The sequence below is a fragment of the Barbus barbus genome, assembly GCF_936440315.1.
Source record: "Barbus barbus genome assembly, chromosome: 6".
Lineage (NCBI taxonomy): Eukaryota > Metazoa > Chordata > Actinopteri > Cypriniformes > Cyprinidae > Barbus > Barbus barbus.
In genome coordinates, this window is record NC_136734.1 from 34,535,072 (window position 1) to 34,560,826 (window position 25,755).

Consider the following 25,755-nt stretch of genomic DNA (forward strand, 5'->3'; position numbering starts at 1 on the left):
ACTTCACTTCACTTCACTTCACTTCACTTCACTTCATATATTCACAGTCACTTACAAGTCATCATGAATAATCATTTGTACAGTTAACTGCACTCACAGCATTGATCTGATTAATAATTTTGCTTCCTCTTCTAAGAAACAGCGCAATCTGGTCTTGAAAATTTATGAAATTTGGAGTATGCTTGTCCCCTGGGGCAAGCTAATGGGATTTACAGAGGAGCCTTTCTAAAACTCCACTTAATACAAAAAATGTGACATGCCCTTATTTCAAGCCTGCGTTTGAACTTTAGTATAGCACGCATTTTTTTAAATTTCAAACTGTCACAGTAAAACAGCTTACATTGCAGTTACCATGAATATACACTAGTTACGTTATGAGTATTTTTTGTGATTATGTAGCCCTGCCTCTTTTCAGCACTTCACTCATTGTCTTCTGTCTTCTGTCTTCCTTTTTGTATTTCCACAGCGTGAAGGTCAGGTCATGCGAATTAATGAATGAACTGTCCTTTTTAAAATTTTCCTGGTTTACTGACATGACATCCGCTTTGAATTACATTTATCACATACATTGTAATTTATCCATTACAATGCACATAACTTTTGTTAACTCTACAATAAGTAAATCCATTTCACCATTGAATTACTCAACAACAATGCAGAGTTACAGAAAAAAATGGAAGTTCAAAGACAAAATTCTAAAGACAGCTGCACTTGTTTCTTTGATGCATAAGTTTTGTAGATATTAGAATTGTTATTGTCACATTTCAAATTATGCTACTAGCTGCATGAAATTTGACACTTCTTTGTCATTCCAAATTGTTGGTGAAATTATCACAAACTGTATCACTTCCTGCAGATGTTATAATATAACGTGGTTCCATGGCTTACATAATGAAGAAGCTTGAAGCAAGTAAAACTCCTGTAGAAGAGGTTTGGTGCTGGTCAGTGTCATATTTCTTTACGTATTCCTCTCTTATGCTGTTCTCAACTGCAGTGCTCTTAGTTTTAAATTTTCTACCATGTGTGAGTTAAATATTTATCTGGTGTGAGCTGTCACCGTAGGCAACCTCCTAAACAGCTCATTTAGATCCTACCTGTAATGGCTCTCACAATTCCCATGGACTTTCTTTGGGAACAAAAATGCATTAGTAGGTCTTTTCTTTAACTTTTCTAAATTGCCCTGCATAGTGTTTTGTACCTAAATGTAAATTTTAGTGCAACTTTATAATTTCTCCAAGTGAAAGTTTGAAGAGTGAAATGTGATGGGTAGGGGAAGAGTGACTTGCTCACAATAAAACAGAGCATGAGTTTCCCATTTCTGATATCAAGCAGTTATGATCAGGGCTGCAGACATTGCATCAAGTGTTAAAGGGATAGTTCACGCAAAAGCGAAAATTCTGCCATTCAAAAACCTGTAAGACCTTTGTTCATCTTCAGGACACACATTAAAATATTTTTAATGAAATCCAAGGGCTTTCTGATCCTGCATAGACAGCAACAAAACTTACATGTTCGAGCCCCAGAAAGGTAGTAAGGACACTGTTAATTGTCCATGTGACATCAATGGTTCAACCTTAAATTTATGATGCTGCGAGACTATTTTTTGTGCGCAAAGAAAAAAAAGATACATCCAGCTCCTGCGTCAGCAGTACCACATGCATGCGTGGTACTCTATTGAACTAATACAATAATTGCCAGAGAATTATTCAATATATGAACAGAGTTGGACATGATTATTTTGAAATAGCTTTTATGGTTATTTGTGCAAATGAAAATGTGTTTTAGTCCTCGTTGAATGCTTTGTAGAAGGGTATGGAATATGTAGGTCGATCAGTAAGACCCTCTCATGAGCTTTGAAACATTACGCTGTTTACCGAAGGAGTAGGCTGTCTGTTCGGAGGTGTAATGAATTTCTTTTCTTTGGACTGCGGCTTTGCTATAAAGCTCAAGGACATGATGTCCACTCCTATCCGCTAAAAGTTGACATAACTGACAATGAAAGAAGGCAGCTCTCTGCTTCCCGAATAATAACAAAGCTTCAAATAAAAACAATTCCAATTTTTAGATGTGGCATACCTAATTTGGGCTGACAGATCAAATAGCGGAGGTCATGGCACAATTCCGTGCCTTCAGTACACTTTTTTCAGTACACTGCTCCTGGTGTGTGTTCACGGTGTGTGTGTGTGTGTTCACTGCTGTGTGTGTGCACTTTGGATGGGTTAAATGCAGAGCACAAATTCCGAGTATGCGTTACCATACTTGGCTGTATGTCACGTCACTTTCACTTTCACTTTCACTTTCACTTATGGTGATTTAATTGAAGATACTTGCTTTTAATGAAAGCGCCATCATGAGAACGTGAGGACACGCTGCCTGTTTGGCATGCAGAGGAGGGGCTCTAAGAGGAGAGTCTGACAGAGTGTCAGAGAGCTGCCTCTAGCTCTCAGACAACAGCTGCTCTGAATGAGAGTGCGTCCTGGGGGTACTGAGACACAGACAGTGACTCTCTCTGCTGGTGGGGGCGGCCGAAGCGTGAGGAGCATCAGAAGTTGGCCGAGAGCCAGAGCCAGGATTTGCACTGGAATTATTCAGTTTTTTTTCCCCTGTAATTCCCTAAACTAATATTAATGTTTGTTCTTTAAGGTGGGCTATATTTGTCTTGAACGTTGATTGTGGAGAACTGCATGTGAACTCTGTTAATGGTTGCAGGTTTGTCGGTTAATACTAATACAACCTGAATTCCGGAAATGTTGGGGCGTTTTTTAAATTCGAATAAAATGAAAACTAAATGAATTTCAAATCACATGAGCCAATATTTTATTCACAATAGAACACAGAGAACATAACATATGCTTAAATTGAGAAATTTTAAAATTTTATGTACAAAATGAGCTCATTTCAAATTTGATGCCTGCTACAGGTCTCAAAATAGTTGGGACAGGGGCATGTTTTCCATGGTGTACCATCTCCTCTTCTTTTCAAAACAGTTTGAAGACGTCTGGGTATCGAGGTTATGAGTTTCTGGAGTTTTGGTGTTGGAATTTGGTCCCATTCTTGCCTGATATAGGTTCCCAGCTGCTGAAGAGTTCATGGTCGTCTTTGACATATTTTTTGTTTAATGATGTGCCAAATGTCCTCTATAGGTGAAAGCCTTGGACTGCAGGCAGGTCAATTCAGCACCCGGACTCTTCTACTATGAAGTCATGCTGTAGTAATAGCTGCAGTATGTGGTTTTGCATTGACCTGCTGAAATACACGTCATCTGGACGGGAGCATATGTTGCTCTAAAACCTTTATATACCTTTCAGCATTCATAGTGCCTTCCAAAACATGCAAGCTGCCCATACCGTATGCACTTAAGCACCCCCATACCATCAGAGATGCTGGCTTTTGAACTGAATGCTGATAACACGCTGGAAGTTCTCCCTCCTCTTCAACCTAGAGGACACAGCGTCTGTGATTTCCAACAAGAATGTCAAATTTGGTCTTGTCTGACCATAGAACCCTTTTCCACTCTGAAACAGTCCATTTTAAGTGAGCCTTGGCCCACAGGACACGACAGTGCTTCTGGACCATGTTCACATATGGCTTCCTTTTTGCATGATAGAGCTTTAGTTGGTATCTGCAGATGACACGGTGGATTGTGTTTACTGACAGTGGTTTCTGGAAGTATTCCTGGGCCCATTTAGTAATGTCAATGACAGAATCATGCCGATGACTGATGCAGTGTCGTCTGAGGGCCTGAAGATCACGGGCATCCAACAAACATCTTCGGCCTCATCCATTACGCACAGAGATTTCTCCAGTTTCTCTGAATCTTTTGATGATGTTATGCACTGTATGAGATTTGCAAAGCCTTTGCAATTTGACGTTGAGGAATGTTGTTTTTAAAGTATTCCACAATCTTTTTATGCACTCTTTCACAGATTGGAGAGCCTCTGCCCATGTTTACTTCTGAGAGACTCTGCCTCTCTAAGACATCCCTTTTATAGCTAATCATGTTACAGACCTTATGTCAATTAACTTAGTTAGTTGCTTGATGTTCTCCCAGCTGAATCTTTTCAAAATGTCTTGCTTTTTCAGCCCTTTGTTGCCCCCGTGCCAACTTTTTTGAAACCTGGATAGAAGTGTAAAATTTCTCTGTTTAAACATTTGTTATGTTCTCTGTGTTCTATTGTGAATAAAATATTGGCTCATGTGATTTGAAAGTCTTTTAGTTTTCATTTTATTCAAATTTAAAAAGCGTCCCAACATTTCCGGAATTCGGGTTGTATTACATGCATTATTATAGGCAAAATACTATACAGGTATGGTTCAGTTGTGAAAAGTTATTGAAAGCCCTAAGATAGACAAGGGATATCCCTTACATTTTTTACTCTGTAAAAAACGATCTATGAAAGTTACGGTTAAAAAATGTTTTACAGATTTAACTTAAACTTAAAAACCTGTATAATGTTAATATAAAAATCTACTGAAGCACTAAAATGTGTTTTGTACTATACTGAGAACCACCAAAAACACAGCTGGTAATAAGAAAGCCACATTATGAATCAAAGCTCGTCACAGCTTTTCTACAAGCTTAAGTAAATAGTACAAGGTGCACACAAATGCAAAACACCATCATGGTAACACACAAAGCTAAAATAATGCAATAAACATTATTTAACAACATATTATGTAACAAGCCCTAATATACCGTACCTAACTGAAGAAACATGTATTTTAATGAATTTTTTTTTGGGAGTGTCAATTTATGGTTCATCACTGAAAATGATAAGATGACTCATTCTTTTGCACTTCCAAAACCTGTAAATGTAACAGTATTTTATTGTAAAATTTAACCAATTAACAGGTTTTATTGTAGCATTTTTTTTTTTTTTAACAGTATTTTACCTTTAAATGTACAATCATTTTTTACAGTATTCAGTTTCTTCTGGAGTCTGGTGTTCATGCGAGACCAAATCGTTTCTTGTGATTTAAATCAATGAGATTCAAATCTAGCAAAGGCTTACTGTAAATAAAGAGTTAATAATTAAAATTTTGCATCAGAACATGATTCTCTTCATTCTCATGCATCACCAGTTATATTTAAATAAGTCACCTTAAATATTACGTTTCAACTAGCACAAAATTTTGATTCATAATATTTCCTTATTGCATTTAACACAAATTGTACTCTGTAGTTAATCTATTAAGATCTGCATTTTAAAGGTGTCACTAAAGTATAAAGAGAAGTATTTCTCTTTTACTGTGGGAATATCACAATGAAATTCAAAGAAAATTCTACCAGAACTAGTCAACAAATAAAGATGTAAATTCTAGTCTTGCCAGGCCATGCAGGTGTTGTGTGAACCAATATTGTTCTTATGTAAAAATATTCATCTGACAATGTCTCTGCAGGAAATGTGGATCTGGTGGCAGCCTTTGGTCAGCTGCATTCAAAATGTCCTAGAGTTATGGTGATCCATTCCAAAAGACTTCATGTGGCTACTACTTGAATCTTCTTGAAAAAAAAAATTTACTTGAGGCCTATAATTAATTTTATGTCAATTATTAACATGAAATGATCTTGCGGATTTTCTGTTGCTGTTCAATATCATGCTGGGCTTCTGGAGAACATCAGAGCTTCAGTGCATTGGAAGAAGTAACTCAGAAAAGATACAACCTTTCTCTGTTTTTGGCTGTTGTGTGTGCTGTCTCAAGTGGACATAAATATGCAGCTCAGCTAGACAGGTCAAGGGTGGTTTCAAGTGTTTTTACCAACTATTCTCCACACTTTGGATAAAAAGTAAAGTAAACTGGGTCAGACTGTCAGCTTTATTTTAAGCTCTCATAATGTGTAAGCTCAAGACTTAGTTGGATTCAAATGTGACCCTGGACCACAAAACCAGTCATAAGTAGCAATAGTAGCAATTTGTAGCAATAGGCGACAATACATGGTCAAAATAATACATTTTTCTTTTATGCCAAAAATCATTTTTATGATATTAAGTAAAGATCATGCTGTATGAAGATATTTGGTCAATTTCCTACTGTAAATATTTCTAAACTTAATTTTTGATTAGTAATATGCATTGCTAAGGACTTCATTTGGACAAATTTATAAACGATTTCCTCAATATTTTGATATTTTTGCATCCTCAGATTCCAGATTTTCAAATAGTTGTATCAGATATTATCCTATCATAACAAACCATACTCCAGTGGAAAGTTTATTTATTCAGCTTTCAGATGATGTATAAATCTCAGTTTCAATAAATCTAAAAATAATTGACCCTTATGACTAGATTTGTGGTCCAGGGTCACAAATAAGATAGCTGACTTGCACAATAACTTTTTTTTTTTTTTTTTTTTTTTTTTTTAACTTGTTTTTTTGTTGCAGTTTTACTCATTTTGACAGCAATTAAAAGAATAATGTAATTTCTTGCAAAACTAACATACTCATATCTTTTTATATGTAGGCTAATGCTTGGAGGCTTATGTGACATTGAAAATAAATTAAAAAGATATATATATAAAAAAGATGTATATGTACTTCAATATTCTGTAACTGAATGCCTTTAAAATTAGTTGATCTTAGAATACTATAATGTAATATTATTATTGCAATATTGTTTGTCTCTACCAAAAGGTAACAGAAAATGCATTAAAATAACCATGACTAATCTGTTTCTGCTTTATAGGTTTAACAAAACAAAATCTTTAAGTACTCCCTGGATCAGTAAGTAGCCAATGAATGTTTAGCAGTTCCTGCTCCACAACCCCACAAGGCCAGAAATGCATGTGAGCACAAGTCATGTAAACGTTTAATTGGTTTATTCCGTCATTGTCAGTTTTATTGGTATTTAATATACATTATGTGCTTTCAAAGTGACAAAAAAAAAAAAAAAAAAAAAATCTAAGTCTAGCTATCTACTGGGCAACATATTGATGGGTTGATGTCATGATCTTTACTGCCATCGTGTGGTGGATTGATACATAACGAAATGAAATTGAATGAAATTTAGTACTTTTGTACTCCTTTCCAGCCATAGTAGGCTTCGATATCAATTATATGAATTCTAAATCGAGTCTTGTTGACACAGTAGCTTTAAAAAAATAGGTATTGAGCATAAAGTTACATAAAATCTACTTTACATCAAAGTAGACTACCTTAGCTCATACTTTACCTTAATAATTTGCACTGGAAAAATATTTTCTTACTCAGTATTTTTTGTAATTTTCCATCTAAACATTCTTAAATCATGATAGATTTACTAGAGAAAAAAAAGGCAATGGGTTAAAAAAAACATTAATCTTGTTTTTCCTTTCTTACCCCACTGGCAGATTTGTTTCTTGTTTTAAGCATAAACCTGCTATGATACATTTTTAGAATTTTCATATTAAGTCTTTTTTATTAAGTCATGTTGATTTAAGAATATTTAGATATTTGTATTGGAAAACCATACAAATTAGTTAGTGGCTTTCTCTATTTTTAATGCTCCTCCTTTTTAAAGCTTTTGTCAAGCTAATCTAGTTTATGGGTTAGTTTTGTGCTTATCGTTACTTCCTGAAGCTGAATACAAATAAATGTCATTTGTTTTTCCAAGAAAAGGGTTGAGAATGCTGATAATGATAAACTATTCTGGGCAATAATAATTTAGCATATTTTAGCATATCCTTCCTTTGCTATTATTCCGTCAGTTTATCGATGGCTGCTTTTCTGTGGCCCTCTCAGAAATGTCAGTGTTTCGTTTCTGTTTTCCAGAAAGAGCTCGACGGCTGCTGCTGTCACGGTGACATCTATTATGAATGAATGCAGCCTAGATGGCTCCGTTCACTTCAGTCTTCATTGTGTAGACACAATATTTGATTATATTTTAATATCGGGATTGGCCGTGATCAACGATCAGAAACTGGATTAGCAAAGTAGGCGTGAATCGTTAGAATAGCAGTTGATGCAGACTCAGAGGCTGTTTATGCGGCGCTAGGACCCAGGGGACGTGTTCTCATTCTCACAAGGCACAATGCAAATTGCATGCGATTGTTCTGCAAGGCAAACACTGGTGTACGAGTGAAACCTAAAGCCCCGGAGGATCGAGGAACAGACTCACAGACACGCTTGGTGTAGGATCATTATCGTGATGGGAAGCTTCCAGTCTTTGCCGGGTGACCATCAATATCGAACCCTGTCACAGAAGACAGGCTGTGAGTATAACTATTACGAAGGGTTTATGTTTAATGTAGCATACTTAATAACCCAATATCTGACAAACGCAGCACCATTTACACAGGAAACATATAGTGATATAAATCATTTAGTGACATGTCGGAAATATTTTCTTTTCACAACTTAAACATCGAGCTGGTGTAATTTACAGCTCAGATCTACTGTACTGCATGTGTATTTAGTGTAATACTTAGCCTACCTGTTGGAAAACTAAGTACCTAATGTTGATATTTTGTTATTAGCATACATAATTGTTTATATGGACAAAGGAAGACACAACTGTATGCTTGCAAATGCTGTTTTTTACAAGTATGATAACTGTACTGCAGACCCAAAATATGGACTTAAACAACAAATTGTGCACCATAAAAATATAATTCAACGATTCATTGTTTACGTCACACTCATGTTGTTCAAAAGCCATATGACAGATGGAGATATTTTCTGGCAACCTTAATGACAGCCTCACCGCTTGCTTTCATCTTCTTCCATGTAAGTGAACAATGACTGATGTTATCAGTCTCTAAAATCACCCTTGCGCTCTACAGAAGAAATAAAGTCATATAGGTTTGGAACAAAATGAGGTAAATGATGACAGAACATTGTATTTTTGGTTGACTGATCTCTTTAAGGTCTCATGTGATCATTCATAATTCAGAGGAGTCAGTCAGACAACAGCTATGTGTGTAAGGTGTCTTAAAGAAGTTTTAGCAGTTGCGTTAACTTCACACATAGTGCGTGGTGCCAGCTTTTCAGTAGTCATCTCTATTATTTTCATTCTCTTTCAGTTTCACTGGAGCAGATCGCAATCCTCCACAATCGTTTTAAGCAGCTCAGCCAAAACAAGGAAACATTACGGTAATCTGCAAGTAGTAGTTGTGTGTGGGAGAGCATTCTGCAGAATTGTTCCTGCCTGAGTGTTGCAACAGAATGATTGTTCAAAATGCTTTTCAAGAATCAAATCAAACCGGTTTTGCCTGTACTGACTATTAGAAATATTATTGTTATGCTTGATTCATGTGTCTGCCTAGTTGGTTTTGTTGATTACACAACATATAAACAAGTGTACACAGTACATGCAGTACAAACCATAATTCCTACCATTTACTTGTCAAACCTAATTGTTTTGTGTTCTCATTTAAAGGAGAGATGACCTTAAAACAATCCAAGACCTGGAAAGCAACCCAATTCGGTCCCAGATTATAGAAGCTTTCTTCGATGGAAGGTTTGTGCTTATTTGTATTCTGTGTAGGTTTGGTATTAATAGTGAAAAGAGTTATGTGTTGCTTGAAATGATCTGCTACTGCCTCAGAATTGGAGATTGCCTTTGAATACTACATCACGTGTTTCATTAGAAACATCACATATATCAGTGGCACTGTCTTCATTCAAAACAGATGTGAAACAAGACCTTAATAATAAAGGGAAGTCTTGTTGCGCTGTGGTTTTATATGGCTATCATGCTACAACATTGTGTAGTTTTTAAGCGTGTGTTTTTTCCAGGTCCCATGGGTCAAAATCATCTGCAAACCACAAACCTGAAGACTAATAGTGAAGTTTAATATCCAGGGCTCAGCAAACCTGTTGATGTAGAGCAATAACACATTACTATCCCCACTTGTTCTTCACAGGAACTTCCAGAAAGATGGTGTGGGATCTGTGGAAGAAATTGGTTTTGAGGAATTCCTTACCGTCATGTCGTACTTCAGAGCACCAGCCCATCATATCACAGAGGAGCAGAAAGAAGAAATGAGAAGAGCCAAACTGCGCTGTAAGGGCATGCAGAAATGATATTCAAAACATTCTCTGGAAACTAGGATACTTGGAGATAAAATACCAGTCAACTGAGCCATAAAGTCACAACAGAATTGATACAGCACTGTCTCTTTCTTAATAGTTCTGTTCAACATGCATGACACCGACAACGATGGAACCATAACACTGGAGGAATACAGACATGTAAGGAATTACCCATTTTTGTGTAATTAAATCCATCTGAGTAAATAATTTATAAAATATGTGTACATATGTGTAGTTCATGATTATCTTCACAGATTATCAGCAGTGTTGCGGCCTCTCTTCTCTAGGTAGTAGAGGAGTTGTTGTCCCGTAGTGGAGCTCTTGGAAGAGAGACAGCTAAGGGCATTGCAGATGCTGCAATGCTGGAGGTGGCCAGTATCTCAGTAGGTCCCATGGTATGTTCTTTAGAGGCTAGATCACCAACATTGAATAGATAAAATATATCAATATTATATCAGTAAATCTGTAAAGTTGTAATCTGAATGTATAAGAATTTTTCGTATTTTTGAGCTCAGCAAAATAATAATAAAAACAGTTTGTGTAAATGGTGCCACTTTTTTTTGTTAAGTGAGTGACCTGGGGTGCTCTAGGTTTCAGCTTTTTGTATTTTAAGAATTAGAGAAATCCATCCATCCATCTATCCATTCATTTGATATATAATTGATATATTAATTATTATGTCCTTGATTGGATGTCACCATATGGAAGATTTAATTCTCTTCTGACAAATTTGTCCCCAAAGTATTGATAAGTATACACACACACACACACACACACACAATTGTTTTTGTCAAAAGTGGGGACATCCCATAGGCATAATGGTTTTTATACTGTACAAACTGTATGTGGTATCGCCCTACACCAACCCTACACCTAAACCTACTCTTTACAGGAAACTGCATTTTTCCTTTCTCAAAAAAAACCCCCAAAAAAACCTCACTCTGTATGATTTCTAAGCGTTTTGAAAAGTGGGGACATGGGGCAATGTCCTCATAAGTCACTTTCTCCTTGTAATACTTATGTCATATACATGTCATTATACAAATTTATGTCCTCATTTGTCACAAAGACACACACACACATTCAAAATCTCTTGCTAATTTGTCTGTTTGCTTGTTTGTATTTTTCAGGCACCTGATGAGTTCTACGAAGGAATAACATTTGAGCATTTTTTGAAGGTTTGTCAATTTGTCCATTTATATGCACAAGCCATATGGTCTAATTGAGCATTTGGCTATTTTCTTTTAGGCAAGTATTCTGTTTTGCATTGCATTGAACATTATCACATACAACATGTGTAAGACGTTGTATAATTTAATCACGTAAGACTTGGCTTACTGATGTAACCTGCCTTCACTCTCTTTCTTGGTTTCCTTCTCAACAGATTCTTAAAGGAATTGAAATCGAGACAAGAATGCACATTCGCTTCTTAAACATGGACACAACTCTTTTGTGCAAGTAACATTCTGTCTAGGTACTGCCGGTTAAATGTATATTTTCTGGTAAAATAACCACTTTATTAGATGAGGCTGGTTTGGAATAGTTTGGATAGATCTCTACTTCTATGAACTATTTGTAGGATGCTCAGAGTGTGTATTTTATAAAGGACGAAAAGCAATAAGAAAAGTGTGTATTGGTATCTGAAACTCCTCGCTTTGCATGCACATATTGCATAATTATGGTACGATAGAATTAAAACTATGCAGGCATGTATTAATTAATTTATTTTACTTCATTTTTGTAATTATTTTGATTATCTCTTTATTCTAAAATAACTTATATACCCTACTATTCCAAAAAAGTTGAATGCTTATAACCAAATGCAATCGTAATATATTTTCACTGAAATAATTATCCTGAATAGAGCAATCATATTATTAACACTGTGATTATAGCAATAGCAATATTTTGTGTGCTTTTTTATGTGCAATTCTAATAAATTAAAACAATACTTGAATCCATAGTCTCAAGAAAAGAACTGCAGTGACTCCTATCAACCAGCAGATATCGCTAATGTCACAGCTTTGTTTATGTCAGTCGATATACTGTAGAAATACTCAGGTACTTGTACAACCAATAAGCATGTTTCAGCATGTTCTTGCAAGGGCAATTAGAAGTGTATCAACAAACATTATATTACAAACAATACAGAATATTCTAAAACAATTAACGACACCATGACAATGATAATCTGTAACTACAGACACGTATAGTTCAATGATAAACTCTGAGACAAAGAGCTGAAGTTGTGCTGTGTTAGCAGTTATAAATAGCACATGGATTGTATAGGTGTAGGTTTAACAGTAGAAATAAACTGTGTAGAGCGTTTTATTTGCAAAAATGAAACTGGCATTTACTCTGTGAAAGTGCAAAAATGTCTCAAAATTAAGAAAGGAATTCATGTTTCTTCTGGTAACCTTAAAAAGGAAAAAAAGACTGTATATGCACCCACTGTGTATTGAATCAACTTGCAACTAGCATTTACCACAATAAAACGGTATCTTGCAACACTTAAGGCTTTTTGTAATGCACTGCTGTTTTTTTCCCTTGACAATTCAAAGCATTTCTCAGATCTCTTCGGTATTTGACGGTAAAAAGACGACGATCACTTTCATATTTCATGTGAAAGTGTCAAGTGAGGTTGCCAGCACTAGACAGGAAAGAGGTTCTCACACAAGCACCTGTTTTGATTGTATGTTATTTGATTAGGGGGTCTTCCCCACCACAAGCTGCCTCTAAAAAACTGTGTGACCCACTACCCTCTTTTTTCTGTTTCATGAAAAGACGTGCCACTCCCTTGGTTTGCTAGTAAGCAGGCACCGCTACAAAACCCCCATCTGTGTTTCTTCAGAAATCAGCATTTCAGACATCAGGAAGTTTGATGCAGTGTCTCATATCAAATATCTACCGGGGTTGTTTGCTACAGATGTTTTGCATCTTCAGGACAGAAGTTTCCAGGGCCATTCAGCTGCTAGAGATCATTATGAACAGTGTGCTGATTAAAGAGGTGTAAAAACTCCTGCCATTAAACTTAGAACTAGTAAAAAAAAACTCTCTGGATTATGTAATGGTAGAGTTTGGTGGATCTGCATGATTAATAAGAAGGCAGGACAGCCCAGTCAAAACTTATCAGTGTAGACATTGGCAATCTGTCTGATTGAACTGTGCATTGTTTTTGGTATGCTCTGAACACTTGTATTTTTATGGCCTCTGAATAAAGGTTGCTTCCCAAAGAGAAGGATGCATCTTAGTGAGTCTGCATCCTTCCTAGTCCAGATCTTCTGTGGCTTGTAGGCTAGAGGCTTCCACAACATTAGATGCTTAAATAAGATGGACTAGCAAGTGTGCATGGCTACATCATAAAGGTTTCCTTCCCTGTGCTTATGGTGTGAAAATACCATTAAAATTGTCATTTAAAAAATACTAATCTAATAAAAATTACTAATATTTTTTTTTTTTATATTAAATAGCTTTTTTATTAAAACAATACAGTAATGACAATCGTTTGTAGTCTCCCAGTGGTTTACATTATGTACAGTTTAGATTTAGTTTCTTTTTTGTCTTGCATTAATGAAATTTCTGCAGCGTTCATTGACACTTTTGGCACTGCTAACCTTCTGATATGTAGTGTTGTGCCGGGAAGGACCTCCACTGATTCAGTGTGACAATGCATCTAAATATTTAATTGAGATATGTGTAAAAGACATTGCTTTTTCCAATTGAATATAGTAATAGCATAGTTAATCGTGTTTAACAAAATGGCATCGGGGGGATGCTGATAAAGCATTTTTTTTCTTGTCCCTGTTTTTCCTGAAAAACGTTGCCATGCACAACTTGACCTATAATGAATCTTCCTACTTCTATTTCCACAGAAGCGTGTGACTAGGGCAAAGTGCCTGAGATGGCAATTTTTAATTTTTTTTTTTTTTTTTTTACTGAAATCACCCACTCACAACATCCAATTAATAAATCAGACAAAATATTTAACATTAACTATTAATATGTGTCCTTAGTGGTTATGTAGTTTTGCATGTTGTTTGATGTGATATGGCATTATGATGTTACTATTATGATATAATATGACTGTTGATTTTGTTGTTATATAAAGTGTCAGCAATATACTGAATGGAAAGAAAAGAAGAAGCACTTTTGAATGTCCATGTGTGCAACTTTGCGACATTTGTACACAGCGTAAGAACAAGAACAGAAGTTTCTTTTTATTTCGTTTATTTTGAATGCAAAGTAATTTACATCATGACATACTGTACATACTGGGTTCATATAAATAAGTATCAAAATATATACATACATTCATAATCACGACATTCAAAGAAAGCATTCATGAAATGTTCAGACCACAGTGTGTTAATTATAAGGGGCTTGAGATTCACTCACATGGACACAAACATACACTCATACCTTGTGACAGGGGAGACGGCTAGCCAGTTTTTTTTCCCCTTTCTGATGTGGTGAAATGAATGCGTCATTAAGGGCTGATATCAGTCTCTTGCACTTCCTGTCTTCTAAAATGGTCTCAACTGAAGGCAATGTCTCGGACATATACATTTTACTAGGTTATTCAGGTCATGCTATAGACGTTAGCATTCACCACAAAAGCCAATATGGCTAACGTGTGACATCACAGTTAATCACTGCAAATTTCCTTGTAATAAAAAAATAGCCTGTGATGACATATAAAACATCATAGAGTGTTGTTAGGAAATGCTGAGTAACTAGAGTGGTTTTGAGCCTTCTTTCTTGCAGGGCAACAAGCAATACATCTAGTCATACTGTATACAGTTTTGATGACAGCTGTTGCTTCATAACTAAATCAAATTAAAATATGTTTTACTGTCAAATAATTTAAGGAACCACGACAGCCTATGACAGCCACATAACAGTCCATTTGAGAAAACAAAACAAAACAAACAATTTGTATAACTTCACTTTTTGCCCACATACAGTATATGGATATGACAGTTAGGACAAAAATAAATTATATGAATAAATATATCAACAAAAACATACTCTGGGCATATCTTCAACAGTAATAGATGTACAAAAATAAATATTAATAAATTATGTCAATATTGTTTTATGTCACCGAACAGAGTTCATCAAAAAACATTTTTGGTCCTCTTTCTGCACATTTTCCCCTTAAGAGACTTCTGTTCTTGAACTGCTTGACTAAGGAGCTGCTGAAGCCGAGACAGGACAATGCATCCATAGGCTTTCTGCTGGAAAATATTTTGCGCAGGGGGAATTCCCGTTGGCCTTTCAGCTGGCTCAGGAATGGGTATATTTGGCTGCAGGAGTTGTAAGATACAGTTCACCCTCAGAGCAATGTGGCGAACATGTGTAATCATACTGTGAAGCTCCTCCGCCACAGGGTTTGTTGGAGGATTTAAGTCTTTCTGCTGCTTCATCACTGTCTTCATGTGCGGAAGAAACTCTTTCAGGTGGGTATAAACACTCAAGATGCGCTCCGACATGGTCTGGCCAGAGATGGTTGATACTGGAACATTGTCCATTTGCATATCACAGATCAGGTCTGCAGAATCTCCTTGACTGGCTTTCTGAATGAGAGGAGACAAGAGTCTATAAAAACCCTGGTTCTTATCAATCAATCTTAATTTTAGTTGTTTTGTCAACTCAAATTCATAAAGTCATCTTGAGGCCCCCTAGTGGGCCTGGTTAAGAACCAGTGGCCTAGACAGAAACTGATTCTTGAAAATAAACCCACTCTGTGACACCTAGCCCTATTCAGTGTCATGACTGTCTTTTGCATAACCCATATTTAACTATTCATCTGAAAGACTCATTTCCACATTTATGTCTATTCATGTACAGTATACACTGTCAAAGAGCTAAATTTACAGTTCCCACATATTCCCACCCACTCTCAAAACAGCCCAGTTTTTTCAATGGAAGGAATCACCTCACTGTATGTGGAAACCACCCAAGCAACTGTTGACCATATTGGGCTCACATTTGTCAGAGCATCTCTTCTTTGTTGTACCAATCACAACTGATTTAGGACCACTGACATAAACGTCATTTGCAAGGTTAACAATTATACTTTCAAAAATGTAACTATAGAAAGAGTGTACTTACATATGTTTCTAAGAGCTCTGCTGTCCTTTTGCTCGTCATCCTAGTGAGCTTCAGACTACGGTGAAGATGCTGGCTGCAGTTCTCATTCTTGCATGACATTGTTGGATGCACAACAGCAATCAAGATGAGGATAGGGAGGATTATTCCTGAATAATAATAATAATAAAAAAATGTAATTAAGGCCATGTTTCACCAAACATATTCATATTTTATGGTGACCCTTTCACAGATGCAGTAGTAGATCTTTAGCTTCACATTCCCTGCTGTCAGAATGACCAGATGTCCATCTTATGAGTGCACATATATATAATCAATAAACATGTAAAACGATCAAATGCAACATACTTTAACAAATATGCATGTTTTGTTTAGGCATATTGAAGTTGGGTTATTAATCCAATCACAGCATTAACAGTGTTCCATGTTTGACCATTGTTAAGGATGACTGTAAGCATATTGTTATATGTGTGCAGTGTGGATGTAATACTTACTGAATTTTGCTTGAGATCTCTGAGATAGGCAGACCATGTTCCTAACATGACAATTCATTCTCCGTTCACTGACAAAGTTTCAAACTGGTCATGATCACAACTCTGAAAAAGTTTTTAAAGACTGAAACCACACATTTGTCATTGGAAGGAAATGACGCGGACAGCTTTCTGAGGCAACAAGAGTTCCCAGAATTTTTCTTCTTCTTACGTCTTCATTATCACATGTACTATGTGTAATGTTCCCTCCTTCTTTAGTTGCCACCCAGTTTTTGTGTGGCTGTATCTCCTTACGTGATGCAGAGTCTGGATAGTTTGAGCAATCATGTCTATTTGTCATAACTAATTTACGTTTGATGTCAGATAAGCAAAAATGTCATGAGAGTTTACTCTTACCTCTCATATCTTAAAAATATTTTTATGTTGCACAATGCCATGTGTATTTGTGATAACATTAAATAGGCTAAGCAGATTACTTTTATTTATTAACATTTGTATGCAAATATAGCCTATTTTGAGATCAGACTTTTCTGCCATTACATTGTGTTTATCATCATGTTCAGTCAGTAACATTGCTCTAAATTTGTCAAAACCATGCCAAAAACAACAAAAGTGAGAAAAGGAACCACCATCCAGCACACCGCTCATCCACTCTTGCTCTGAACTCTATGCCTGTTGGTTCAACAGGAAGTGGTCTTGTAATAGGAAGGTAGTTTCTCAACACTAGATTTTCACTGATACCTTTCGATCTTTTGACGCAAAAGCACAAATTTGGGAATTTCAGCCACCTATAAAGTTCAGACAAGGAAGGAAGATAACAAAGACTTTGCAGTGCTTTGATTTGCTGCGATTTTATTCAACTTTTGTGTGATGCAATTGCATTTTTCTAGCATGCAGAATGACTGAAGTGGACAAAAACATGCATCTGATGTTAACTGAGCTAAGCTTTATTTGGAATCTTTATGACTCAGGCCTACAAGGGAAACCCCAGAGCCAAAAAAGTTTAGAACTTGCACAAACTTACTATAGTCTCCCAATTAAAGACTGTTCTCACAGCCACATCTGTAAAAATATATTCATATGCTTAGGCAAATAAATGTAGTTTGTTGGGTAAGAAGTCTGTTGATCCTGCATAAGTGTGACACTGATGTGGTAAGTCACAGGGGAAATCAGTGTCTTCTCAGCAAAACACAGGTAAACGTAGTTCACTACCTGGTACTTTCCACAATTCTTACCAAAAAACATGCACTATAGGTAAAGTGTCATGGGAAGGAGGAGAAACTGGAAGTGTTGGATTTGCCCTTTTATGCTGACTGTGGTCACTTTCCCCTGTATTGGTATTGTTGTTTTAACATCCTGGGGTTTGAGTGTGGGTGTGGCAGCCCGGTCTTGAGAGCAGTATAGAGGCACTTTCTACCAAGACACCCCCTTCTACTGTTTACCAACTCGCGCCAACTCTTTGGAAGTGAGATTGTGTAAATTCAGCAGTATTCGTGCAGACAGGTCTGTTTTTTTATTAGGGACAAAAAAGATCAAAGACAATTTCTCTTAACCTCTAAACCACACAGGAAATGTTTTACTTGACAGTCTTAGGAAATCCCCCAGTCTCCTTAAAAAGTATTTCTCATAATTGCTTGTTTAGGCTTTTCACCTCAAAAAAATTATGTAGAATCTGATCTTGTTGCAACGTAGATAAGAATAATGATAATTTGTAACAAGGGAGCATATAGCTCTCTCACAAATCAATGAGAGGAATCTTGATATTCTGTAAGAACAGTAAAAATACAACAACAATGTCATGTTATCGATTTGTGTTTAAAAGTGCAACCATTAAAGTTTAGGTAGTCCTAATTGTGTTAATTGAGACATTTTGCTGACAATTACAGTACAGTATAAAATATATGACTGAAAATGTATGAATGAAATGTAAATGAAAGGTTTTATTATATTTTAGTATTGTTTGTATGTATGTATGTAGCCTAGCTTCCAGAAAACAGAAAATACACGTATTATGAGTGCATCATAATTCTCAAAGCTAGCCTACTATTGTTTTCTTTACATGTAACACTTTTTTAAATTAGCACAAAAATCACCTCAAAAAGTACACTTTATAGGGCGTAGCGCAGGAAACGTTAAAAGTATAAGACGCGCACGCGTTCTTTCCGCTGATTGCCCGTTGTAAGCATTGCGTAACTCACTCTATCCCACCGGATCTGTTTGCTTCCTCCACCTCCTCCTCCTCCTCGTCCTCCTCCTCCTCCTCCTCCTCCTCCTTCTCCTTCTCAGGAAGTGCAGCCGCTAGTCTGAAGAGAGTCCCGCTCTCGACGTACCGAGAGTCATCCATCGCGATGCCCGTGAGCGACTCACGCCAGTAACAGATGAAGGCTGAAGAGGATGCGCTGGAAGCAGCAGGCTGTATGCGGGCAGCAGGGAGACGCAGCGGCATCATCCTCAGCATCAGCAGCAGCAGCAGGGCGCTCGGTTAGCGCCCACCCCCACTCACTTCGTCTTTTCCTCCCCCCCTGCAGAAGCATGCTTGCGTGAGGGATGAGGCTGGAGACAGGGACATCAGGCCAGAGCTGCGGCCTTCTTCTTTTCACAAGAGCCGGGCTCGCCATCATCGCAGCAGCAGCATCCGCCAACGCTTTGCCATCATCACACCAGCATCTTTGGTAGGCAGCCTATCTCTCCTCTTCCGCTCGCCGTTTTTGCATAAGAAATGCAGGCCTGCCATGGTCATCCACTCAACCCGACATCAGTAGCCATGGCAACCACATCCTGTTAATAAGCGCTTTTTCAACCCCCCCCCCCCCCCCCCCCCCCCCCATGGCTTTCTGTCTCCGGAGCGCAGTCTTATTTTACGTTTCATTTTTGTTGTAGTAAAGATATTCATTTTGTTGGGATTCGGAGCTCTTTTCTGGAGCTGTATATGATGTGTTTCTCTCTCTCTCTCTCTCTCTCTCTCTCTCTCTCCACATATAGATCCTTTGTAGAATGCAAACTAAGGCAGACGTTTTTCACACACACACACACACACACACACACACACACACACACACACACACACACACACACCTATAGAGAGAGAGTTTCAGTTCATCATTAAAACAGCATATTTGCTTTCATATTTGCATTTTGATTCAGTCAGTGACACTGTTATAGCCATTATATTTCACTCAGGCACAGTGTGTTCAACCCATCAAGATGAAGCTGATTAGCTATGAAATTATATTTTTCGTCAATGTAAAATGATGTAAAATGAAGCTAAATGCTAATAGAAAAAAGCAAAATAGATCCCCGTGGTAAAAATTAAAGAGAGATCTACCATTTGTGAGATCTACCTTGACACAGCCTCTGTAGGTGTTTAATACCTGTTTTGCTCAATGAAATGTGAAAGGCAGGCTTTGTGATATCTGGTAGCTGACATGTGCGGAAATGTAACATCTAAAATTATTTTATTAATTTATTTATTTTTTGAAAATCTGTATGCAAGCAGTTTTTATGATCTATTTTTTTCATCCATTTCTAAATTAATTTACCCTACCACAGGATCATTTATAATGCACCAATCATAATTATAGTATGATTATAGTGAAACACCAAACAGGGAAATCACAATATATTGTTTACTTTTCTTTATGCGTGGATATCAGTTATATCCTGAAATCTTGATATTGATAAAAACATTATGCATAACATTTCATGTATTCAATAGCGCCTGTTGTCCAAAGTTTTATACAGATATTTCTTAAAAACATGGATTTTTTTCAAATCAATCCATTCTGTAACATCATGCTAGTTGTGAACAAAAAACATTTTCAAAAAGTATTGAAACTGAAAATATTTTATAGAAAATTTATAGGCCTAGTATATCAAACATTGCAGATCATTATATACATAATATCTCTACATAATACACTGATTTTTATATTGATATATGGTTGCATATGTTTACATTTAAAAAATTCTGAGTAAATAGTAATATTAAAGAAATGACAAGAAAGTCACTTACTTTACAGAACTGGTCATTATAAGGTTAAAGAAAACTTCTAACTTGCAGTTATCTAAAGATCTTACAATTCATCTTATGGGTTAAAAGTCGAAAAGAGAGCATAAATACTCAATTTCTTGCTTGCCCTACCTGACCTTTGACCCCCAACACACTGTGTGTTTGCAGGTCAGTGAGCAGATCCAGGAGCATGAGCAGGAAGTTGTGCAGCGCGAGCAGATGTCAGGGTATAAGCGCATGCGGCGGCAGCACCAGAAGCAGCTGATTGCCCTGGAGAACAGGCTAAAGGCCGAGATGGATGAGCACAAGCTCCGGCTGCAGAAAGAAGTGGAGACCCAGGCCAATAACACCTACATTGAACTGGAGCGGCTGGCCAAGAAGCAAGCTGCACAACTGGACAAGGAGGTGTGTGCTCCTACTTTAAACTTTGTGGCCAGGGTCATGAAAAGTTTACAGGATGTCACATTTTTGTCTGCAAGTCGATATATATGGTGAACAAGCCATGGGGTCCAGAGGCATTCAAACCCTGGAATGCAAAATCTAATTTCAACTTGGAAATAAACAGAAAGTTTTAACATTTTGAAAGATGTAGAACAATGAAATGTTATGAATTAAAGTTATTATGAAATATTTAACTGTTTCCAGAAATTAGTATTATCAAACAATCACATGAACTCCTTTGTACAGGCAGTCAGATGTTCTTGCTTCCATCTCAAGTCATGTTGGAGAACATGAACATAAGGTTTACACAAACTTGTGTAGTTCATGCAGCTTGAGCACTGCTGTGATTAAAACAGAAGGTGAAAGACGTTCTGCAGTTCAAATGTATTTTCATAAATTGTAATAACTAAAATAAATACAGATTTTCACTAGTAGTCTTAGACTGATAAGTGGATTTGAATGAAATGACTCAAATCACCATGATGACAAAATATTATGAGTTTACTAATGCATAGCTGACCACAGTGAAATTTTGTGATATTAATCCTCCTTTGGGCCTAGATGATTAATTTGTAAGTGGTTAATGCTGCAAAACCAGATGTTATTTCTTTTGTCCCTCAAAGTTGAAAGCCTCGGCAGCTGAGGAAAAAAGAATCCAGCAACAGATCTTGGTCCAGCAGAAGAAGGAACTGACCACCTTCTTGGACACACAGAAAAAGCAGTACAGACTATGCAGAGAAAGAATGAAAGAGGTGAGATCAGTACAGTCAATAAATTCACAGAACACAGTACAAACTCAGGACACGCTTGTATGTATGCGCCCCACTGTTCAGGGCCCAATGAGAATTTTTAGAGGGCCTTCTTTGTCACAGGGCCCTTAACAACATCAGACAAATTTTTCATATTACCTATAAATGGCTATATTCTATTATTGGAGTAAAAATCATCTAATTTGTTCTACATACAATAGGAAATGAATGAAGACGCCGATACACCAAAAGAGGAGAAACAGGAGCGCTTGTCACAGCATAAGGAATCAATGCAGCGCTCCCAGGCTGAGGAGGAGGCCCAGCTGTTGAACCAGCAAAGACTGGTTTACGAAAGGAGTTGCCGTGCTCTAAAAAGAAGAAGCCTTATCAAGAAGCACGAGTTTGAACAAGAGCAAATGCGGGAGGCAAGAAATAATATGAGTCACAACAAAGAATGTCTTAAGCACATTGTTTTGTTCTTGTGAATTTTGAGGTTTTATTTAGACCTCTGAGTGATATCCAGGTTATTGTTTGAAGAAAAAAAAAATATATATATACACTTCCGTTCAAAAGTTTGGGTGTATGTTATTTGTATTTGTATTATTGACATTAAAGTCTTTACCATTACTTTGAAGTAAATTAATGCATCCTTGCTGAACAAAAGTATAGTAGACAGTATCTTCTGCTATTTCAAGTATGAAATCTGTTTACAAAAAAAACAAAAAAAAAAACACAAAGCTCTTTTTAAAAACCTTATCCTTTTTAAATATTAATTATAAATGACTTGCTCTTTGTGTTAAAGGAACTTAACAAGAAGAAGACACAAAAAGAAATGGAGCATGCATTGATGATCAGGCAGGATGAGTACACCCAAGAGTTGGAACAACGGCAACTACAAACCTTACAAAGGCTACGCTTTGAGCTGATGCGCCACCAGCATCAAACTGAGTTGGAGAACCAGGAGGAGTACAACAGTCGACGCCAGAGGGAGCTTCACAGGAAGCATGCACTGGAACGCCGACAGCAGCCCAGGAACCTTAAGGTAAACTGCACAAATTGTAATGGTAGGTAGAACTAATGTAAAATATAAAGGTAAGAATATGGACATGAAAAAGAGATGACAATAGAAAAGCCAAAAGCACAATTGTATTTAGCCTTTTATATGATGCATTAAAATCCTCTCATTACAGACATTGGAAATGCAGATCAAAAAGCAATTCCAAGATACGTGTAAGGTGCAAAACAAGCAGTACAAAGCACTGAGGAACCATCAGCTGGAGGTCTCCCCCAAGAGTGACCACAAAGCCATCCTGAAGTCTCTGAAGGAGGAACAGACCCGCAAACTTGCACAGCTGGCAGAACAATATGAGCAAAGCATTAATGAGATGATGGCCTCTCAATCGGTAAAGTACACAGTCACCAGAGGGAAACATCCTTTTAACGGTGAAACCGCACACTTTGTGCATGAAAAGGTTATAAAACCGAATCTTAGATCCTTTAACCTGATGAATGTGTTGAAACATACAGTACTTGTTGAGTAAATTAGTTTAGGGTTTACACACACGTACAAAAAACACATTGCTTCTTTGGAAGTGGAGAGAACCTGATACAATAGAAACTGTTTTCATATTCGGTCAGAAGGTCTTTTCTCACAATTCTCTTACCAGTGACAAGCAGCAGCTACTGGCCAAGACCGTTTGTGAGGTTCCCTCTAGTGGCTATGGAGGGAAATGAATTTCCACAACCAAGCCAAAAATTCTACTTCCACAACCAGTTTTCCAAATGAAAACTGATCTTATTGTTAAGTCTTATATTGCTGTTTATATGAGCAATATTGTTTTTAATCACTGTTAACTACTATAGAAGACGACTCATTACTCAATTCTATCTATAGCTACTATTACAGTTTTTATTTCAAATTTGACTTTATTTCTATATTTTCTGTTTTCATTTCAATTAATGTTTTAGTCATTTTGTTGCAATTTTAGGTTTAATTTATTTCGTTTGAATAATTATAATACTCTAGCTGAAATAATTTGTTTTTTTTATTATTATTTATTTCAGGTAATGTTTATTTTATTTCAAATAATGAAAATGATTTTTTAATTATCTAACAATAAAATAAACCCCATCAGATAATAACTGCAGCATGAAACTCTCCCAGTTACGTTTAGATGAAGAGCAGGAGGCTGAATGTCAGGCTTTAAGGCAGCAGCTGCATCAGGAGATGGAGCTCCTCGATGCCTACCAGAACAAAACGAAGGCGCAGATGGAGGCCCAATATGAGCGTGAAGTGCAGAAGTTGGAACAGAAGGCATCCTTGCGCCGGGCTCACTTGGAACAGAAGGTGAGCTGTGTTTTTTTTTTTTTTACAGTAAATTCATAGGATAGGTAAATAAATCATACCTGCAATCCCTAGTAAACAGTCTGCCAACACCTCTGCCCCCAGATTGAAGAAGAGCTGGCCTCACTTCATAAGGAACGAACTGAAAAAATCAAGCATTTATTTGAGCGTCAGGAGCGAGAACTGGACATGTTTGATATGGAGAGTGCGCGGCTAGGATTCGGAAGCTTGGCCTCATTTGACTTTCCCAAGGATGAGGCCAGATGATCCAACAGAGGTCAAAGGGACTGTTCAACACTGATGTCCTTGGACACATTGTGCCTGCACTGTCCCTGATTGTTGGATTTACCAAGATCACCCAAACAGTGACAATGCTGGATCAATATCTTATAACTCATATCGGCTGTGAGAACTTTGCTGAGATTCTGAGAGGAGAAACTAAACAGCCACAGACACAAAAGTGGTTTGGTGATGCATCACTGAGCTCATAAAGAAGAAATATCTAGACAAACTGACCTTTTCTCCATGCCATTGTCCCACTTTTGGTATTAAATTAGTAATTCAGGATATTTTATTACAAGTAAGCACTTTGATATGTTAAGTACGATCCCATCATGTAAGGTGGATATGAAGTGTGAAATGCCTTTGGTGTCATCAAAGGACATTGCGACTGTAGAATGTGTCCTGCGTCTTCACCGTGGCTATTAGCTGTTTTGTATGTATCACAGAGAATGTGACAACCGTTGATGAAAACTTTACGCAGAAGCAGATTTTGAAGCAGTGTCTGATTTTCAAATATGGAGAATACATAAAGAGTATTTAATTAAGTTCATATTGTGGAACCCACACTTTATTTCTTTTTTACTTAGAAAAAGGCAAAAAAGAACAAAACACAAAAATTGTATTTATTGTTCAGTATCCTAAATTAATTGGCATTAGTTTTATCAGGAAGTGGATTTATTACATTGAATCAGTTCTGTCAGAGTTACTGGTATTATTGCATGCACTTTAAAAGACAAATTCAGGTTGTGAAGTGGAGCATGAATCTGTCAGAGATTTTAGCCGTGTACAAATAAAAGTGGTCATAGCAGTTTTGTTTTCATGGCTATTGATACTGAACATAAGCTTTATCTTTGATATAAATACCCGCCAAATTGCCTTTAAGTTATGTTGATGGATGTTTTTGTTTTCCTTATTTTGCACAATTTGTTAAATTGTGATTCATTCGATGTGGATGTATCACTGCTCTTGTACAGGGAAAATGTTGCAATTTGTGTTGTACAAATTTTATATAAATATTTGTAAATGATAACCTAAATAGGGTTTACATATGTATTGATCAATCATTGCCAACAAAGATCTATGGAACTCAGAGAAGGCAGAGGAATGCAAACTTATTTTTGTAAATAAAACAGAAAGTAACTTATATTCTCGTGCATCACGTGACAGCCTACATGTCTGGTGGAGCTATAATGCGAACATCTCTGTGTAACAGAGTTCATGGCTTGCTGTCATTTAAGAAAGACACTACTCCAGCAACTAGTAGAAGGGGTTCAGTTCGATTTTTATTTCACAACAACATGTACTTTATAGGCAGATTT

General features: G+C 36.8%; 3 protein-coding genes across 3 annotated transcripts; 2 read left to right on the plus strand and 1 right to left on the minus strand.

The window, feature by feature from the left end:
• Window positions 1–7,960: 7,960 nt before the first annotated feature.
• Window positions 7,961–13,239, plus strand: LOC306870699 (calcineurin B homologous protein 3-like). The gene is made up of 8 exons (XM_079418124.1): window positions 7,961–8,187; window positions 8,998–9,067; window positions 9,354–9,434; window positions 9,841–9,980; window positions 10,107–10,168; window positions 10,297–10,404; window positions 11,140–11,187; window positions 11,394–13,239. The coding sequence occupies exons 1-8, from the start codon at window positions 8,124–8,126 to the stop codon at window positions 11,469–11,471; spliced, it is 651 nt and encodes a 216-aa protein (XP_079274250.1). The 5' UTR covers window positions 7,961–8,123; the 3' UTR covers window positions 11,472–13,239.
• A 1,003-nt stretch (window positions 13,240–14,242) lies between these two features.
• m17 (IL-6 subfamily cytokine M17) lies at window positions 14,243–16,757 on the minus strand. The gene is made up of 3 exons (XM_079418619.1): window positions 16,615–16,757; window positions 16,124–16,269; window positions 14,243–15,585 (listed from the first exon to the last, which is right to left on the minus strand). Exons 1-3 carry the CDS (start codon window positions 16,670–16,672, stop codon window positions 15,127–15,129), a joined length of 663 nt encoding a protein of 220 aa, XP_079274745.1. The 5' UTR covers window positions 16,673–16,757; the 3' UTR covers window positions 14,243–15,126.
• Window positions 16,758–20,803: 4,046 nt separating this feature from the next.
• LOC306871528 (serine/threonine-protein kinase TAO3-like) lies at window positions 20,804–24,421 on the plus strand (the record flags this gene model as incomplete). The annotated part of the gene is made up of 7 exons (XM_079419543.1): window positions 20,804–21,025; window positions 21,685–21,813; window positions 22,032–22,235; window positions 22,613–22,852; window positions 23,001–23,213; window positions 23,975–24,157; window positions 24,260–24,421. Exons 1-7 carry the CDS (start codon window positions 20,840–20,842, stop codon window positions 24,419–24,421), a joined length of 1,317 nt encoding a protein of 438 aa, XP_079275669.1. The 5' UTR covers window positions 20,804–20,839.
• Window positions 24,422–25,755: the final 1,334 nt, after the last annotated feature.

Excerpts from the sequence above, each read along its gene's own strand:
- m17 (XM_079418619.1), bottom strand. The coding sequence starts at position 16,672 with ATGAATTGTCATGTTAGGAACATGGTCTGCCTATCTCAGAGATCTCAA. Across the intron at positions 16,270-16,614 it reads GAGATCTCAAGCAAAATTCA|GAATAATCCTCCCTATCCTC; the intron begins GTAAGTATTACA and ends ATTATTATTCAG. Across the intron at positions 15,586-16,123 it reads CAGAGCTCTTAGAAACATAT|AAAGCCAGTCAAGGAGATTC; the intron begins GTAAGTACACTC and ends CCTCTCATTCAG.
- LOC306870699 (XM_079418124.1), top strand. The coding sequence starts at position 8,124 with ATGGGAAGCTTCCAGTCTTTGCCGGGTGACCATCAATATCGAACCCTG. Across the intron at positions 8,188-8,997 it reads CCTGTCACAGAAGACAGGCT|TTTCACTGGAGCAGATCGCA; the intron begins GTGAGTATAACT and ends ATTCTCTTTCAG. Across the intron at positions 9,068-9,353 it reads CAAAACAAGGAAACATTACG|GAGAGATGACCTTAAAACAA; the intron begins GTAATCTGCAAG and ends TCTCATTTAAAG.